Source organism: Lolium perenne, chromosome 2 (assembly GCF_019359855.2).
Source record: "Lolium perenne isolate Kyuss_39 chromosome 2, Kyuss_2.0, whole genome shotgun sequence".
NCBI classification, from domain to species: domain Eukaryota; kingdom Viridiplantae; phylum Streptophyta; class Magnoliopsida; order Poales; family Poaceae; genus Lolium; species Lolium perenne.
In genome coordinates, this window is record NC_067245.2 from 314,341,261 (window position 1) to 314,361,922 (window position 20,662).

The 20,662-nt window shown below is 38.1% G+C and overlaps 1 protein-coding gene across 1 annotated transcript; it reads left to right on the forward strand.

The window, feature by feature from the left end:
- The first annotated feature begins 1,471 nt into the window (after window positions 1–1,471).
- Window positions 1,472–20,235, forward strand: LOC127330773 (achilleol B synthase-like). The gene is made up of 18 exons (XM_051356872.1): window positions 1,472–1,675; window positions 6,794–6,976; window positions 9,717–9,806; window positions 9,894–10,088; window positions 10,255–10,339; window positions 10,446–10,612; window positions 12,959–13,147; window positions 13,224–13,337; window positions 13,820–13,942; window positions 14,036–14,155; window positions 14,283–14,381; window positions 14,612–14,668; window positions 15,188–15,234; window positions 15,327–15,470; window positions 15,549–15,726; window positions 19,473–19,547; window positions 19,673–19,756; window positions 20,119–20,235. The coding sequence occupies exons 1-18, from the start codon at window positions 1,472–1,474 to the stop codon at window positions 20,233–20,235; spliced, it is 2,271 nt and encodes a 756-aa protein (XP_051212832.1).
- The last annotated feature ends 427 nt before the right edge of the window (window positions 20,236–20,662 follow it).

A 20,662-nucleotide genomic window follows, 5' to 3' on the forward strand; every position in this document is an offset into this window, starting at 1 on the left:
TCATAATCACACAACCACATGGTTTCACAGACAAGAGAATTTAAATAAAATATCGCATGATTCTAGCCAGGTTGGTTTCCTCGATGAATCCACATATGCTCAATTAAATCGGCTTGAAGGTGATCGTGGGTGATCCGACCCCGCAACGAATTATATATGCATATGGAAGAAGTACTCCCAAGATGATGCCCCATGTTGTGGCTCAACCAACACAACCTCAAATTCCCAGTCGTTGGCATAGATGTTTTATCTCGCTCTTCCTGAACGATCATGTTGCGCATGATGACACATGATGTCATCACCTCCCACATTTTTTTTGGCGCTCCATGTTCTAGCAGGGTGTCGAAAAAATACCGTGCGTGATTGTAACATGCCAATTGTCTTATCTACATCCTTTGGAGCCTTGCTCTTTTCTGAACCACTTGCATTTTGCATCTTCAGGGTTACGAATTGTCTTCACAAAGATGTACTATGAAGGGTAGATGCCCTTTGAACATCCCTTGCCAACCAAAAAAGGACAGTTGTTCTACTGCCAATGCATGCATTCTATGCTGCCCAGCATCCTAGAAAATACCATCTTTTCGTTGATAGACAAGAGGCGGGCAGTGCCTTCAGGGGAAGTCACGACGTTGGCCAGGGACGGCAACAAATGGCCAGATCTTTTGTCGACGTCGTAGATGGCGGCCAGTCAGCAGAACGACCTGCTAGGAACTGGCGATGGCAACAGCGACCCAGAGCATAGACGGTAGCACTGCCCGGGGGTGGAGGCAGAGATAGCAACCGAGGGTTTGTGGCACTTCTATATGTCTTATGTGCCATTGGCGAGATGGCCCGCGGTGTGGCCAAAGGGAGGACACGGGAGGACGCGCGCTGTCTGGCCAACGCATCGACGCCCCAAATTTGATGAACGGATGGGTCGGTATGAGCGAGTCGGTCCGTTTAGGTCGCATCGCTAGAGCGTACACTGTCAGCCCGTCAGTCCCCGTGGATCGTTTCGGACGGTCCAATACATGATGGGTCGTCCCGCTGGAGATGCTCCCAATCGAAAGTTGTGAAAGCATCCCATCGAAGTTCTTACCGCTTCGGCTTTGGTCTTCTTGTCTCGTGTCTCTCATACAACATTGATCCTGACGGCTTTATCTTTCGTTCTTATATCGGGCTTGGACATATATGCTATGAGTGGCAGTCCACTTGGGAGTTTTATAAGTCGGACAGCAATAAGGGATATCCCACTCTCCCATGTCACAAGTCAAGGCCATTTGGACTCCTTTGGAGGCCTGCTGTTGTAAACACGGTAGGTGCATGTACAATATTTGTATGCACATATTCTATTTGGTTATCTGGATAACAAAGAGAGAGCTACCTCTCGCCTGAACGCTTATATATAAGAAACGATTGCAAGCTTGCCGCCATTATCGTGTGAGCTTCATATAGCTCCCATTTGAGTTGATCTTGGCGTTCATCCATCACCATGTGGAAGCTAACGACCGGTGCGGCTGCAGCCCGGGGACCGTGGCTGCAGTCGAACAACGGCTTCCTTGGGCGGCAAGTGTGGGAGTACGACCCCGACGCTGGCACGCTGGAGGAGCGCGCCGAGGTCGAGAGGCTGCGCGAGGACTTCACCAAGCACCGCTTCCAGAGAAAGGAGTCCCAGGACCTCCTCCTCCGGTTGCAGGTATACGTCCCATAGCCGACTTGCATTATCATGCGATGTTTGTACTCTTTGCTTTGGAATCTATATCATACGATGAAATTCTAATGGTTTAATTTCCACGAAGAAACACAAGTCTCGACGCTCGGAGACCCACCCTTGGATTCTAGACTCTAACACATGTAATTTTTTAAGCGTGCAAAGCATGTTTTAGGAAATATTAATAGCATACAGTAGTAGGTTATAAGAAAAAACCTTAAAGTAAACATGACTGGTAGAACGAGTGGCCAAGTCCGTTCCAAAGAAACATAGACATACTATAGCTGAGCCCGATCGCCAACAGAATGTTCTTTTCGGTCAAAATAGCTACACATGCTGGCCGAGTGGGAAAAAATTAACTTACACTAGCTAGCTAGATAATAAAAAATGCGTACATAAGCTTAGCTAGGTGGTATTCTGAACCCTGCCAGAAACAAAACACAAAAATGCCGAAACAAGGTTATCGGGTGGGAAGATTTTCCATGATTTAACGGATGTACTATTGGAAAAGAGAAATGTACAGATGATAAATACGTACCTGATTGTAAAGATCTATACATGTGCATGGTTGAGTAGAAAGAATACCGCATATACATATTACTTTTACATAAACATTCATGAAACCATTTTTTTTTGCAAAATATAAACAAACATACTATATAGATTTTGAAAATCGTTTCTGCGGAAGGTTGCAATACAACAATCTTAATATATTAATAGAAAAACTACAAACACATGATTTTTTTTTAGTTTACGAATCACTTACGTACGCATTGTTGGATCCTAGCATATTAATTTTTCTAAAGCTACATATCAAATGAATGTGCATAGTTATATATTATCGACTTGGTCTATCATTCAATTACAATCAGCATAAAGACCAGAAACCACAGATATACTAGAAATTTCTACAAAACTACAAATTAATAGTCACCATGGTTGATCCACATCATTTGAAATATTGTGAAAGTCGGATTCAAAATTAATGTCTAAGTTTAAGGAAAGAATATTCAAGATTATGTAGTTTTGATGTGTCAATAGTTTTCATTTATACTCGTAGTCTGTAATGGTTTAAACGTAGAAGGTAGGAGCCTTTCCTACTGTTAGAGCCTTATAAAAATGGCTTAAACATGCAAATCATTGTCTAGAAGGTGTCACATTTTGAAACTGCGTTAGAAATTGTGAGGAAAACACACAAACCGAAGGATTAACTCTAACTACTACCTCCATTCCAATGAATGAGGATTTTATTATTTTAAAAATTGCAAACCGTATAAATTTTGAGCAAGTTTTTACAAAACATCATTAACATGTAAAATGCAAATCAATATCATTGCATATATCGTGAAACATATTTCCATATGATATCCTTTTGGATGGTAGATTTTTCTAAAAGTTTGGTCAAACTTTACTTGGCTTGACTTAAAAAAAAACATATTCATTGGGAGGGAGGATGTATTTAGTTTGACATAAGTATTAGCTTCGATTAATTGATTTCCTTTACATTTCATCAAGAAAAAATAGTAATGTTTATTTACCTTGCATATTGATGTAATAACACACATAGTTCTACTATTGAGATAATATTATTTCACATGTGTGTTTTGACCAATGACGCAACACTCATAACCACACATGTTCAGGTTTGTTAATGTTCTTTTTTGCATAGGTCATACTTTATTACCATAACACTTTTATAGTTCTAGAACCACATTATTTCTTACCATAAAATGTGATATCCATTAAAACATAGCATAATTCATCAAACACTTTCCGCCAACTAAAGGAGTTACCCTCACATTTGTGAGGGTCACCGCGCTAGTTAGGGCAAAAGTAAAACTGAGAGAGAGAAATAGAAAGATGAAGGTGGGCATGATATTGGAAGTAGAAAAATAAACTTGACAACGCATTATTCAACAAGGAAATTAACCATGCGAAAATTTCATGTAGATTTAGTTACCAAAAAAGAGCAATGGCAATCTGACTTTAACCACACTTTTGAATTATGTGAGAACGAGCACCCTGCAAAATAAGAGCCATAGTTATGAGCGTGGCCTATGTGAGCTTGAGCTACAGGTGGCTCCTTTTATTTTGAGAAAAATAATAACGGTGTGTCAAGTTTTTAAAATAATAAAAATGGAACTAGTTATATATGTAAACTATAAGTATGCAAAATCTCAATAGAAAATATTTAATATTCTAGAATAAAAGTAATAACAAAACTGTGGATCTAAGTACATTTAAAAGTAATATTTGCAAACCTTGAAAATGAGTCAGATTTTTTTTCTGTTCTTCTGTAGCGTAGATTAAAAGGTTTTTTTTGTCGATACTTAACCACTGTAGTGTACTGTGTACATCCTTATATAAATCCAGTTTTTCAAGGTTCTCAAATTTAACGCGCGACATGTAGCTCGAAGTCCAAGATGATTTGAACAAATCCATAGGAGGATTTCACCAGATTATGTAAAATGAATTTAACAATAGTCATTAGTACAACCCCTTAGTCCATGTTTTCAAAATTTCACATGTGTAGATGGAAGCACTCTCTTGGAGGAAAAAATGATCCGCTTTGGGCTTCCCCCACAGGAGACGATTGGGGCATACCCTAGCCCTTCTGCATGCCTCCTCCTCCTCCCTTACCCCTCTGCCTCCGTCGGCGAGGGCCGTCAGGAAAGGCCAGCGCGGTGCCAGCGGCAGCTGGACCTTCCATACCCACGCTTGGGTTTTTGCTGAGGCAAGTTCTTAGACGCCGAGAAAGTGAACGGCCCGGATTGACCGGGAACGTTGTGACAACTGTAATGGCGCGGCTTCGTTCCCGGACATCGTGGGGGTGTTGCTCCTTTGGGGCGGTGTGCGGTCTCTGCTGAGGCCATCTCAAAATTAGTGACGTAGCGGCGATGCCGCTCATGGCAACATGCCAAAATATGGCGGTTTGGTTGGTAGTGGCAAGGTTCAGTCTAGCACGGAGCGATAGGTAGACAATTGTGGTATGAACTTAGCAGCGAAGATGCACAAATAATGGGGCATGATCGGGGCTTAGCACGCGATCAGGCCTGATCTAAGCCCAATGGGCCCTGCTACTCTGGACGATGAACACCTTATAGCTATAAACTCAATAGCTCAATTTTCATTACATCACTTCATGAGTTTGTTTTTCTAAACTAGGAAGCAATTAAAGCTTGTTTTTGATGAAAAGAATGATGTTTTGCACTTGCCAACAAATAAAATAACAAAGTATCCTGTAAATCTCAGCCAAGGATATAGGAAAAACTACTTTTGCAGATTTTCAATTTAGTTATGGAAGTTTGGTGTCTGTGATGTAAAATATTAATGTAAATTTTATTTAGAGTCCAATTACTATGATATAAGATGCATGTCCCCATTTAGCATTATGATGTGGGATATGAGAGATATTTATTGTTTATGTGTTATACAAATGATACCTAATTATGTTTAGTATACCAAAATGGATAAAATATGCAATATATTTTGAATTACAAATCATTTCAATCTTTGATGCCAAGAGGCCTTATTAAATGTTGTCAGTCATATCACCATATCATTTTTATGATCTTCGAAGTTTAACAATAATATTTAAATTTGTGAAAATTAATATATTCTAAAACAACAATTGAGTCAAACAATGAATGATGTAACAGGCCTACGGTTACTTTGAGATTTACAATCTGAACTATTCGCACTCTAGTTTATGGGGACGTTAGTTTCATATAAACTATAAACAAAGCTAAGGAAAAGTTCCAAACGAAGCATGTGTAGTGCAAAGGAGGATTAGTTTTTGCACCACATATCTTAATCCACAACCTAACTCTACGTGAGCCATAGGAATACTAGCCCCACATTTTTAAATTTATTCTTACATGGAGAGTGGAGATTCTATGCAGTTAGTATCATTGTATGGTTAGTATGCATGTAGAGATGTAAGATGCAGAAACTCAATTCGGCTCCCGGGTGTGTATGATCCCTCGAACATAAAAACATATTTCCAAATATTAAAAAAATTTGATAAAAAAATTTACATGTACATCTCCATAATATATGTGTATTCGTCAAGTTTCACGAAAAAATAATATTTTTTGTAGTCTAAGCGAAAAAGAGAAAATTTATCTTGTGACAAGTCTTTGTTTCATCACCGAATTTTGTGTTTTTTACACATGCTACATGACATGTCGATTTTTCATGAAACGACTTTGTGATCGCGTAGCACATGAAGATGTACGTGCGAAATTTTTGTTACAATTTTTTTGACATTTTCAAATGTGTCTAATATGTATTTCAAAATAAAGGGAGCATCCGCTCCCATGTGCCAAAACATCACTCCCAGATCTGTAAGATGCCTATACTATATTCCTAACAACTGCTCCATCAAATCAAGTTAGATTTATTCTTGGTTCTACCCACTGGAATCTGCATGTAGCTATGGGGGTGTACAAGACACCAGGTAGAAACAAAATTCTTTGTTACACAACAACTTTTCACCATGTATGCACCCTGGTAATAGATAAATTTTATCTGGTTTGGCACCCGCATGCACCTTGGTGCTGAATCCTCTAGCTCCGCTACTGCTTCTACCCATTGCATACTTTTGGGGTCAAAATATCAATATTATAAAACTAAACACATAGAATATAAATACATATTTGATGGTGAATTTAATGATACAAATTTAGTATATATATTTGACAGTTTTTTTCTAATAACCCGGTCAAAGTTAGGGTAGTTTGACGTTTCCAAAAACTGATACACCTTATAAGAAGGAACAGATGGAGTACCTTTGAGTAACCTTTATTTTACATCATTTGTTATCATTTGTTTGGTTACTCACATTGGATAAAAAGATAAAACACGCATGCTGCAAAAAGTTATATTAATTTCTAAACATATACTAATTCACTAATATGTGGGTTAATTGATGAACATTTGTGTAACTCGATTTATTGGAATGATTTATATATTGTAATAGTGTACATATGATTTTCAATTATTGGTCAAATTGAAATATTGGAAACGTGTATGTCATACAGCTTTGAAAGAAACATTCAATATCTACCATTCGATCCTTATGATGTATATTATTTACTGCAGTATGCAAAACCAAACCCTATGCTGAATATTCCAAGACTGAGTCCTCAAAAGATCACAGATGTCACCGAAGAACTTATAACTACTTCTTTGAAGCGAGCTCTATATCAATATTCCACTCTTCAAGCACACGATGGACATTGGCCTGGTGATTACAGTGGAATTTTGTTCATTATGCCTATTATTGTAAGTATTTAATTCAGAAAATTATGATACATTTAAAATATGAATAGATGCTGAATCATTTATAACTGAACGATAGACATGGTTGTAAGATCATGAGATAGACATGGTTTCTTGTAAAATTCAGAAAAATCACACATATTATAGGAATTTTTTAAAATAGGTTTCAGTACAATCTTACGCATTGATTCCCCACGAAAAGGAAAGAATCCATGATTTGTAATATATGAGTGTTTCCAAAATACATAACATTTATGTGGAGTTCATTGACAAGACTCAAATAACTTCTTGAGACCCTGAATATCAAATTTATGTGGAGAAACAAAATTTTCAATAATATGAATGAGTCACCCCGCTTGGTGCTATTCCGTTTATTGCAATGCACTGCCACCGATGCAAAGAATTGGCCTTCAGTCTCTGCATAACATTGTGGCTTCAGGATTGTGTGATAATAATGTGTGTGGGCCCTTGCGCCAACATGGGGATGTGTTCGACGCGGAAAATCGGGCATTTCCTGTCTATCCATGGCATTCTGTTGGACCATTGTTCTGCCTAGCCGAACAATATAGAGTTCATTGTCTATGGGCAACAATCGTACGTGAAAGTACGAAGAATTTGCTTGTACGCACATTCAAAGGAACAAAATAAGATTCACATCATTATTACAACATTTAATCAACTAATAAATTGTGATAGTTTAAGAAAAAACCAAGGCCAAAGTAGCAGCGAAGAATAATTCAAAAATAGGTAGCTCTAGCAATTGTGCCACATGTAACCAACGGGTGGTTTTCAATCCAAGGAATAACAACCTATCATAGACATTATAATCTAAACATGACAAGTAGCAATTGAGTATATTGAATGCTTTGCTGGTTATTAAACTGAAAAATTATCAGACTAGGGAGTAGGCTTTGTGAATTTAATTTTATGTGCAAAATAAGTACAATTTTCAACACCTCCTTAATGTTTTTTTTTAAACTTCACCTCAACCTAAATTTTAAAAAAATATTAAATGAATGTTTTATAAGTCTAGAAGGAAACTTAAGAGAATCATAGAGGAACATATGTTTTCCGTTCATCTAACCCATCTAATATAATAGATGGGTAGGATCATACGTTTTTTTCCTTAAATCACTTATGATTTTTATATAGTACTAGAAGTGCCCACTCCAAGATCAACATGTGAGAGCCTTACATGATTAGGAGAGTTCCACCTAATAGAGCCCCCTAGGATAATAGGTTGGCCAATTGTCTCAAAACATGTTTTGATTTGGAAAACAAAGATGAAGATAATAATATCCTAATGCTATCCCATGACCCTAAGCACTAGTAGTCCATCATTTTACACGCTATGGAGGTTATACACATTCCCACATGCCACATCCATTATTTGTAAATTGAAACCAAGTGTGTATGATTGACAAAAGGTCATTTTGAATATCTCCAAGGCAGCTAGCTACTTATTTTGAGAAAGCTTGATCAGAATATACAAAGTCCCCTCCAATTGACAATTCAGTGAGTAGATACTACTACTTATCATATTAACATGTCGAATATTTCCAAGGCTGCAAACTAATTAGCATTGTCTATTTTTAATGCCAAACCATATTTTAAAAATCTCACAAAAGTCTAGTAAATAGATACTTAACACAGAGTTTAGAACAACTAATTCCCACCCAGGTGTAATTTTTCAAATTCATTTTTTGTAAATATCCTTTAAGCCTTTAAGAAATCTCTAAGAATTTAGTAAGTTACTAATATAGTTGAAAAATAGAGATATTTCATAATTCATAAATAATAATCCCAACCGTGTTCTATTTAAATTGGATAAGTAATTGATTCCCTCTTTTGATATTGGAATAATATTAGTTGGAAAAACCTAAAAATGACTCCAAAATAAAATGGGTGCAAAACAAATGCAATGTGAAAATTTGATTTGTTTAAAAGTTTCCAACCAAGTTATATATTCTTTGAAGGAATAATAATCCACTCTCACGGAGTATTTTTCTAAGCCAGCTCGGAAAAGTTTGAACAAGATTTAAAAAAATTCAACAATGCTAAGGAAAATAAGAAAAACTTCCAAAATGATTGTGCTTATTAATATTTCTTAGTAGAAATTTTTGATATCGGACATGCCACTGGAATCTAACTAACTACTACATGACACTTTATTTTTATTTGAGAAACACAGTACAAACACAGATGCTCACACATACACGCATACAATCACCCCTATGAACGCACACACGCATACCCGATCTCTATGAGCATCTCGGAAAGACTGAGTCGGCAAATCGGATCTAGAAATTGACAAAATCACCACACAAGCGCCTCGCTGTCGACGGGAACATCACCTCCCACTGAAAAATATTCCGCCTTTATAAGACACAGAGATGTCAAACTTGGAGTTTGAACTCTGGTGGGTTGTAGGCTAGTAGCGCCACTCAAATTGGCATTTTGTGATTGGAAGCGGAGTCAACTAGATTGGCCCTTTACTCAAGTTTTATCTGGATGTTGATGTGAGACGAACGAGACCCCTCCGAATCACCCGCGTTGACCCAGCTGCCATGTGGACACCTTAGCATTCGGAAAATTGATGACACAAAAACATTTACATGCATATAATTGGTTTTGAAAAGTACTTATCTCCTATATCATGTTTTTGGTATTTTGTTTATTTTGGGGATTTTGGCTCCCTCTATATTGATTTCCGTAAATTATCATATATTTCTTTATCTTGCAGATATTTTCATTATATGTTACGGGATCACTTAACACTGTATTATCACCGGAACATCAGCGTGAGATATGCCGCTACATTTACAATCAACAGGCATGGAATAAACTCTACTATATAATTTTGTGTTTGAAGTTTAAAAGTTTTGATTTTATCTTATTATGTAATCTCTAACATGGGCAGAACGAGGATGGAGGGTGGGGAAAACAAGTTCTGGGCCCAAGTACCATGTTTGGATCATGTACGAGCTACGCTTCCTTAGTGCTTCTTGGTGCGAAGCTGGATGGTGATCAGGGTGCATTGAGTAAGGCGAGACAGTGGATTTTATCGCATGGAAGTGCAACTGCAATGCCACAATGGGGAAAAGTATGGCTCTCGGTATGTGACAAAACACATGAGATGATGCTCCTTATTACTTCGCAATAATGTGATAATAAATACTACAAAAATGACTATCCCGTGTGGTTTTCAGCAACCAGTACTAAGCTCGTATTATTTATTGTAAGCTATGATTAACGTAAGTGACACGTGTGTGCTATCCCAGATAATTGGAGTATATGAATGGTCGGGAAATCATCCGATTATACCAGAATTGTGGTTGGTACCAGATTTTCTTCCTATTCACCCAGGTACTTGTTTTTAAGGATAACCATAACAATATGTCCTCTTTGATAATTTTTTGTTAACCTAATTACCTCTTGTGTATATAAATGTAAAATAATTCTTCACATGCAGGTCGATTTTGGTGTTTTACCCGGTTGGTGTATATATCAATGGCATACCTTTATGGGAAGAAATTTGTTGGGCCACTAACTCCCACAATACTATCACTTCGTGAGGACCTATATAGTATACCTTACGAGCAGATTAACTGGGACAAGGCTCGTGATTCTTGTGCCAAGGTTTGTCAACTGGTTCCTATATTTCCAACCGGTTTCTATATTTTACTCTTTTGTATCAGTTAATTTATCATTTATCATTAATCAAGATCTACATATTTTTCCCATGAAATGGGGAATATATCACTGCATAAATCTAATACACGCATTATTATTTATATATTTTTAACATTCATTGTTTTACAACTCATAAATCACTGACTGTGGATACACGACAATACATCTGGAACAGAAAGAGAAGCTCCCACAAATCATGGATTTTGTTAGTAGCCTACAATCTAATCTTCTAGCACATATCGTGTGTTACTGTCTAGCGGAGTTGCATCCAGAACGCTACTCAAGAGACCTAGATCCAATGTATAGCCTTATGGATAACCTGTACACATTACTAGGAAAATCCTTACAGGTGAACATATACTAATAGTATGCCCTTGAAGTACCACACCACTTGTATATGTTATCTTGTAAAAATACCAGTAACGTATCAAATTAAGCTTATGCCACTAGTAAATACCCACCACTATTATATCAACCCACCGCTCAAACCTTCCATAATTCACTCTTAGTGTGGGATATTAGGAGCATAATAAAACTAGTATAGCCATTACTAGTGGTGTAGGCTAGGAACTATAAGCCACGAATAAATCCACTAAAAGTGCACAGCCCCTTTTACACGAAATCTAACCCACCTAATCCCAAACTGTCCCCTTTGTCCTCTATCCAGATATCTTCAAGTAATAATAGTACCACACACCACAACACGACACCCTTAACCCCCAGTCCTCCCCATTTCCTATCGGAAAATTGCTTGAACTTCCAACATCGCCATCCCTCCTCTCTTATCGTCCCCCTCCGTGCTACCTTCCACGCTTCTTTCTAGACCACGCCCACCGCGCCACAACTCATGACCTTGCTGCACTCACTTCTCCATGACCGCGATCAACCTCCGCTCCTCTCCATGCCACTACTTATCCTCCTCCTAACCACCAGCTCCAACAACCGCTATCGCGAGGCGGGACAACTGCAACGGTGGGATACTATTTGGGCATCCCGTACAACACCTAGAGGCCCTATATCGATTACATCATCAACGGGGACTGCAACCACATCCTTCACCTCCAAGTGCCTCGTGATCTCCACCAAATTTTTTTGTGTTCGTACAACGCCCCTCCTCCTGTCAACCCTCATGCCCATCCCCCGCCAGGTGCCACTAGGAGGACTAGAGCGTTGATGCCTCACGTAACACTAGGATTTTTCGCGACCTGGAGTATGTGCTCATCCAAGAGTTCGTCCATGCGTGCTAACTTGATTACTCTCCAAGCACTCGGGTACTAGATCATGTTATCTCAATCAAGTGATGCGACCTACGCCTATGACCTCTTCTATTTGTTTTCCCGAAACAATTATTAGTTTCGTGGGAATCAGACTAAACGTCACTAGTATTTTATTTATATTAGCAGCGTGTAGGATAGAAAGTATGCCACTAGTAACATGTTATTATTAACATGGGGACAAAAAACCTATAATAATTTTTACGGGTGGCTCCGTATTAGGAATGTAGCTCCCCATGTCACTATGACGTTTTGTGACACCCCACAAATATTCTATTATGTAAAACTGATTGAATGAGTTAAATACATTATCATTTTTCTAGCTCCATATAGCCCAAGCTAAAGAATAACCGCCCACACTAATTTGAGACTTCGATTTACATTAATATCAGTAACGAAATATTTTAGTGTATTGGGGGGTGAGTAGGGATAGTAAACCTAACATGAACTATCTACCATATAATGCGAGAAAAAGGTCAGTAGTATGCCATCAGAACTTATCATCTCGCAGAAACGGGCATGACGAATCCTGCATAGTTTGTACGAAAATTAAAATTAGTAAGGTGAATCTGATCACCGTAATCATTACGTAAATGTGTATGTTCCAACCCCGAGTAAGTCAGAACAATAGCAAATATGAGAGGGATATAATGTTCCTAATCGAAAGTATCTCAATGATTGGCACATGTAAATTTTCCTCCAGAGAGGACCATTGAACTTTGAAAGTATCAAGTATCGTTATTTGTGTCTTCTTTTCATTGTAAATTACTAGTATCACCCCCGACAAACATAAGGGGGGACTAGGATTCAAGGATTCACAATAATTTAGCTAGGAACTCGTTTTTGGGCCTCTTGGTCAACCCCATAGACCTCCATCAATACTCACTCGGTCAAGATTGACCTAATTTCAATTTGAAAGAAATAATTAATATCACGCTACAGTAACTTGTAAAGTCTCTGAAAAGATATTTCAAGATTTGAGAATCCTTGTTTGATCTAGATTTTTATGTTGTTACAGGAGGACCTTCTCTTTCCACGTTCATATGCACAAAACCTTGTATTTAGTTGCCTGAACAAGTTCGTGGAGCCGTTGTTGAATTGCTGGCCAGCAAACAAGCTAAGAGAGAGAGCTCTGAGTAACATCATGAAGCATATACATTATGATGATGAAGCAACTAAATATGTTAATATTTGTCCTATTAATAAGGTTAAATCATTTGTAATGCAAGTTTAATTTTATTTTACAAAACAATTATGTTAAGTTATAACTTTTGTTTTCTTAGGCATTGAATATGATTTGTTGTTGGATAGAAGACCCAAACTCGGATGCATTCAAACAACATCTTCCTAGGTTTTTTGACTATTTGTGGCTTTCAGAGGATGGAATGAAGGCACAAGTACGTACAAGTTTACATTTTATCTAGCATATATTGTTAATCTAATATGTGTTAATGTCTTGCAACTTCTAACTTGTTTAATGAAATATTTTTTTTGCCTCAAATAAACTGAAAATCTCTAGGCTTATGAGGAATTGATTTTAATTTCTAACCAAAACTCATCCAATAGGCATCTGTAAGTGATGCCAAAGTACGAGCGGTAATAGTTTGTGATAATAAAATGTATGTCTAGTTTTATTAGCTAGGCAATTTAAATCCCAAACTAAGTCTCTTCTGGATCAACTATTATGCAAAAAAATTAAACCATAATATTTCCTCTTTGTATTAGAGTTAATTCAAATGTGTAATACATTGATATATTTAAATATCTATATATTTCTATGTAATTCCCAAATGCGTAATATAAAATCATTTAAAAAAAATACGTAACGAGGCATTTCAGTTGGAAACTTTGATGGAGTTACGTGGCATATGATAATCAGGTATATGATGGTTGTCATAGTTGGGAGACATCGTTCATAATCCAAGCATATTACTCCACGGGTCTTTTTGCTCTGTTTGGGCCAACTCTGCAAAAAGCTCACGAGTTCCTTAAGAACTCACAGGTTTGTTGTTTTGCGATCTATAAAAAAAATTAAAAACAGGTCTATATTACACGCCTTTTTAACTAAGCTAACATGTCTTTATTATACTTGAAGATTCTTAGCAATCATCCAAATTATGAAAGTTACTATCGCCACAGATCGAAAGGTTCATGGGGTCTTTCAAGCGTAGACAATGGTTGGTCCGTGTCTGATTGTACCGCAGAAGCTGTTAAGGTTAAGTATAATATATTTTTCCCTGTGTCCTTAAATTTGCTATCTAATAAATTTTCGTTGTAACATGCATTAAACCGGTTACCTACTACAAATTTAGTAATAATGTTTTTAACGACATTTCATCCAGGCATTGTTGCTGTTATCAAAGATTTCACCTGATCTTGTTGGAGACCAAATTAGACAAGATAGGTTGTATGATGCCATCGACTGCATCATGTCTTTCATGGTATGAACCTTTATGATAAATCAATTATCAAAAAACTAGCATAGTCAGTGTATATGTTTCCCAAGAAAAATATAAAGATACAATAATAGTTTATAGTGAACATCACTAACTTACTATAATATATCATTGTAATCCACAATTTAGTCGGCCTTGAGTCATTTATTTCATTACTCTACAAAGATCATCGAACTAATAGCAGGTTCTCTTTTTATATTTTCACTATGTTAAAGAATAAGGATGGCACCTTTTCGACTTATGAATGCAAACGGACATTCTCGTGGTTAGAGGTAAATTATGATATTTTCTAATTTGATGAATTTAAACACTTCAAATTATTTATTAGTTTATATGCTATATTTTTATTTTTAAATGTCCATCGTTGGGGAGGCAACACAACATTTCATTTTAAGAATAAGTACCCAAATTTCCATCCATGATGATTATAAATCCCAACATATGTACAACCACATTCCCAATCAAATGAGTTAAGGTCAATCAGTTTATAGCTTTGGAACATGTTCATCAACATAGTTGGGAATGTATTAAATTAGCCATGCTAGAAACATGACTAGGTAGGCCACAAAGAGGTTAATCTCAATAGGCTTTTCTTATTTCTCCTGTCATATTATATACTTAAAGTTAATTTTACCTTAAATATTTCGAAAAATAGTGATAAGGTGAGTTGGTTTTTCTGGTTATGGTACTCTACCTCATATCCAAGAACTTATAATTTATTACTTACAAACACTGTATTTCTAATCACCCTTCTCCACCTTGACAGTAAGGTTTTGTTTGTCCACATTTAGGTTCTCAACCCTTCTGAGAGTTTTCGTAACATTGTCTCCGACTATCCGTAAGAGACCCAAATTCCTTCTTACTTGAAAAATATATTTTATTCTATATTCATATCGGTGAACTGACTCCTGGCACATGAAAAACTGGCAGTTCTGTGGAATGCACATCCTCGGTTCTTGATGCTCTTGTACTATTCAAAGAATTATATCCAAAATATCGTGCGAGCGATATTCAGAAGTGTATTAAATCTGCTTCTTTATTTCTTGAGAAGACTCAAAAGAATGATGGCTCGTGGTATGTAATTTACATGTGCCAATTACTTTCAACACCTAATTTGGAATTCGTAACTATCAATTCTTTTTTATCTTGTAGGTACGGTTCTTGGGGAATATGTTTCACTTATGGGACCATGTTTGCAGTAAGGGGATTAGTTGCTTCTGGAAGAACTTATGAAAATAGTCATGCCATCAGAAAAGCATGCAATTTTATGTTATGTAAGCAACAAAGTACAGGTGGATGGGGTGAAAGCTATATTTCAAGTGAAATTGAGGTAATGGATATGTTTTTTTATGACAAGAGATGTAACATGCTTAAACACTGTTTCTTCATCAACCAATTTTCATAACTAGTAATTGTCAATTAGCTATCTTCTTACATGTATAGTGGGTGGTTTATATCCACTTTTATAAGTAAAGTGCAAACATACGCCGATAAATAATTAATTGGTTGCATATATGAATACCAGATATTATAATATGACACATATATAGACCTGTAATAGGAAAAAAAATTGATGAAAAACAACAAAAAAAAGTAGGTAAAGATCAGGTTTAGAAGTATTTTCGAGATAAACTCAAGGTCAAGCTAGAGGTTTTATTTGTAAGACCATCGTGCTTAGAAAAACGGTGGGATCCAATTCTAGTTAATACATAACTTAACCCTCAATTATTTTACTCAATGTGCCTGACCAGTATACTCCTTATGTTTAAATTCCCTATGGAGGGACTTCAGGTAATAAACATTAATTAATGTACCTTATGCTCTAGGGTCACTCACTCTCATATGCTACTAATTTAAAAAAATAGGAACCCATTTCTTATCACGTTTCAATTCCCCCATCAATTGAAGGTAAACAACTATGAGCTGATAAACGTGAAGTAAAGGTAAACAATAGTTTATTGCAAATTCAAAAGCCAATCAACTAGGTCTCTTTTACATATTTACTATATTATGGCCCACTCACAATTCCCACGTATGGCTTATGAGAAGGGCTATAAGGAGATGTATTATAATATGAAACTCCATATAATTCACCATAAAACACCATGCTCGCATGAGGTATGGGTACCAGTATATAAGGGCATCTCCAACGCGGCGACCCAAACGGACGCGTTGGCCCATCCGTTTTAGGGCGTTTTGGCGGCCGCGTGGACACGTGGACGGACCTCTGCGTCTGCGTGTTCGTTTGGGTCGCGTGCTGCGTCCAACACGGCCAGATTTGGGTCGCGGCCATAGAAATTGCTATTTTACCTCTAAATTCACTATAAAAGCATAAAAAATCATAAAAATTATATATAAATAAGTTTAAATGCTCAAGATTTATTACATAATATTATTGTCCATGTATTCAATGACAAAGTATTATTCGAAAAATGTAGAATGATACAATGCCCTAGGCATTGTTTTCTTCGGGATTTCCTTCATTGTTGTTTGCAGCATTGTTGCCAACATGCGCCCACATGTGCTCGATCAAATCAGCTTGGAGCTGGCTGTGTACAGCTAGATCCCGAATTTCGTGGTGCACATGGAGAATATCCTGGAATGATGCCAGACCACCTTGAGGAGTAACCAACTCTCCCTGGTCATCCCACTCATTATCAAACATTGAATCATCCCGCTCTAGCTCAACAATCATGTTATGCATGATTACACAAGCGGTTATTAACTCCCACATAGTTTGCACACTCCAGGCTCTAGCAGGGTGTCTGACGATAGCCCGAAGAGCCTGGAGGATGCCAAAAGCCTGCTCTATATCTTTCCGGGCTGCCTCTTACTCTTTGGCAAACCTTGCCTCCTGCTCTGAGTTGGGACGCCGGATTGTCTTCACGAGTGTAGCCCAGGATGGATAGATACCATCAGCAAGGTAGTACCCCTTGTTGTAGTTGTGGCCATTGATATCAAAATCCACATCAGGGAACTAACCGTACGCTAGCCTATCAAACACCGGAGAGCGCTACAACACATTGATGTTATTGTGCGAGCCGGCCATTCCGAAGAATGAGTGCCAAATCCATGTGTCATGTGAAGCAACAGCTTCAAGAATCACTGTGCACCCCTCAGAATGGCCGATGTACGCCCCTGCCAACCAAAGGGGCAGTTCTTCTACTCCTAGTGCATGCAGTCTATGCTGCCAAGCATTCCAGAAAACCTCCTGAAAGCGTTGGTTGACAACAGACGAGTTGTGTCCTCTGCATTAGGTTGCCGGAGATATTGTTCTCCAAACGCACCGATCACTGCTCTGCAGAACCTGTACATCGCTTCCAGGGAGTTGGACTGCATCACCAAATGCGAGCATCCTAATCGCTGCCGTGCATTTCTGATATGAAGAGAGGCCTGCCTTGAAAATTGCATCCACTTTGGCGCAGAAGTAGTTGTCGTAGACCTTCATGCCATCCATTATCTGGGTGAACAACGGTCTGGACATCCGAAAACGACGGTGAAACATGGCCTGCGTGAACAATGCCTTGCGGTACAAGTAGTCGTTGAAGAGTTGGTTGTGGCCGCGTTCTCTTTTGCGGTCCAAGGTGGCCGCGCGCCCCGGCAAGGACCCCCGGTACGCGGGTATCTGCGAGACATTGTGCTCGTGGATGATCAGCGCAGCCTCCGTGAGAAAGTCGTCTTCGGACTCCTCGTCTAACTACGTGTCGATGAAGTTCTTGAAGAAGTACTCATCCTCGCTGTCCATGATCTACAGATGAAATGGGACAAATTTTAGATCGCCCATTTCATCGAACACCTCGCAGGTGGAGGCCATCCAATGCGTCCGTAGGGACCTGCAGGCAATGGTCGTCCCGGCCGACTTGCAGCCTGGAAACACGATGCACGAGAGCTCACCTCTGGCGGCAACGGTGAAGCTGTTGATGGCGGGAGGTCTCACCACGGCGAGAGGACAACAGCTTCGGCGATGGCGTCCTTCGACTCTGCTATGAGGCCGCGAAAGCAGCGCGGGGCCGCGTCCTATGCTTCCGCACCGCTTGCCGGCATCGACAGCGCTCCCAAATCGCCGGTCCTGGGGTGGCGGCGGAGCGGTAGGAGATGTATGCGAGGAGGCTGTGTTTTCGGAGGAAGACAGGCGGGCCAGGGGAGGATGCGAGCAGCCAGCTCCTGGCGTCCGCGGCCACGCAAACGCGGCTTAGATTTGGACCGGCTTTGTGTCGTCCCGGACACCGAGGCCATCCGTTTAAGGGATGGGTCCGCGCGCTGGGCTGGATTTTTGTCCGGTTCGACCCATCCGGATGTGCGGGCGCGGGATGGATCGCCGCGTTGGAGATGCCCTAAGATTACACATATAGGACAAAACTTAGTAAGTGAATATATGTTGATGAATAAAACAAAGGTCCACAGGTGAAATTGTAGACAATTTTGATTTCAACCTAGTATATACTAATTCCACATGAAGGATTCCAGAAATAAAGCCGACCTGCCCATTAGCTTCAACCCGTCGACTAAGTAAAATAGTTTTGCGGAAAAACAGATATTCAAAAGAATCTTTGATGTAGATTAAAAAGAAATTAGAACATGGCAACTCTACCTTCTTAATGATGGAGTAGAATAAAATAAATATAACTATTGCATAGGATTTTTTTTCATACTTCATGGAATACAATGTAAAATCTGATACCAGCTAATAGTTTAGTGGATAAAAAAGGCACACAATAAGAAACATTGTAATAATATAGAATGATACATTTGGTGGACAACAAAAAAATTGTTGAAGAAAAGATAAGATCCTAAGAATCAAATTGTACACACCATAGTACATACAAGCTATAAACATGTAGTGTTCAACATCTCTTGTATGTTATTATAGTGAAATACTTATAATATTCATGATATTAGTAAATAGGATTGATTTCTCACACTTTTTATTTTACGTCACCTATGAATCTGAATTTGAATCACCATTTTACGATATTGTGGACAAATCTAGTCAGCCAACAGTGAAAGTTGAAGGTTATTTCATATTTATGAAATATTATGTCCTTTTATTATTTTTTCTAATAAAATTTTGTACAGGATTATGTTGACAGTGGTAATCCTAATGCTGTGAACACTTCGTTTGCAATGTTGGCTTTAATTCATGCTGGGCAGGTTTGTTAATTTTTCCTTAAAGGTGTAAATTTGAAATTAGATGAAGATATTCTGATAAAATGACATAATTGTGAAACCAATGCATTATCTAACTCTACACATTAATATATTGGTTTTCTAAATAGGTTGAACGTGATCCTGTACCTATCTATCGTGCAGCAAGACTATTGATCAACATGCAACTAGAAACAGGCGAATTCCCTCAACAGGTTATTATGTTTTACCGTATAATTTCTCCAATAAACACTTACATTTTATGACAAGGATATTTTTGGAAGATAACTGCAACACAAAAGACACACCTACTGAAATTTAAGAAACATTTCTGGGTACAAAAAGATAGTCTCACAAACAAATTCAAGATAGTGTATACATCCAATCACTATTAGTCCAAATGTGCAATTAGGATATTCAATCACTCTTAGTCCAAATGTGCACTTACATTGATAAACCTGCACCCTTACATATCTACAATAATTTAATTGATATTGTCCTCGCCAATTCAATGATATTATTCAGTATGAGAATTTTGGCTCCCTCTGATTTCATTGTGTTTCTCCTTTGATATCAGGAACATATGGGATGTTTTAACTCTTCTTTCTACTTCAACTACGCTAACTACCGCAACTTATACCCCATTATGGCCCTTGGGGAGCTTCGTCGTCGACTTCTTGCAATCAATAGCTAGTATGGATACAAATAATACAAAGGTTTAAGATATGTTGTAAGCAAGATTAATAGTGCTGCCAACAACATTTCTGTTATAATTTTTTAGAATTAAGATCTATCTCAAAAGATATTATGATGTAACTATTTGGAGTTTTAAATTCTTCAAACTCAACTTGTACATATTGGCCATGAATGTTACACCCTCCATGTTGCAAAGATATTCGGTATGTGGCATGATCTTTGATTCCTCCACGATAGTAGTCTCATAGAAAACAAAGAAATAGAAACCTCATTGTGCCCCTATGCGTGGTGGCTCGGAACATAGTTTGTTGACATAGTGGAGGGGTACGTCGATATGAAAGGATAATAGCCGATACATTTGAGGTCACAATTGTCTATGTGTCATGAAGGTTGCGGTGCACATCATTCGGCCAAAGATCCACAAG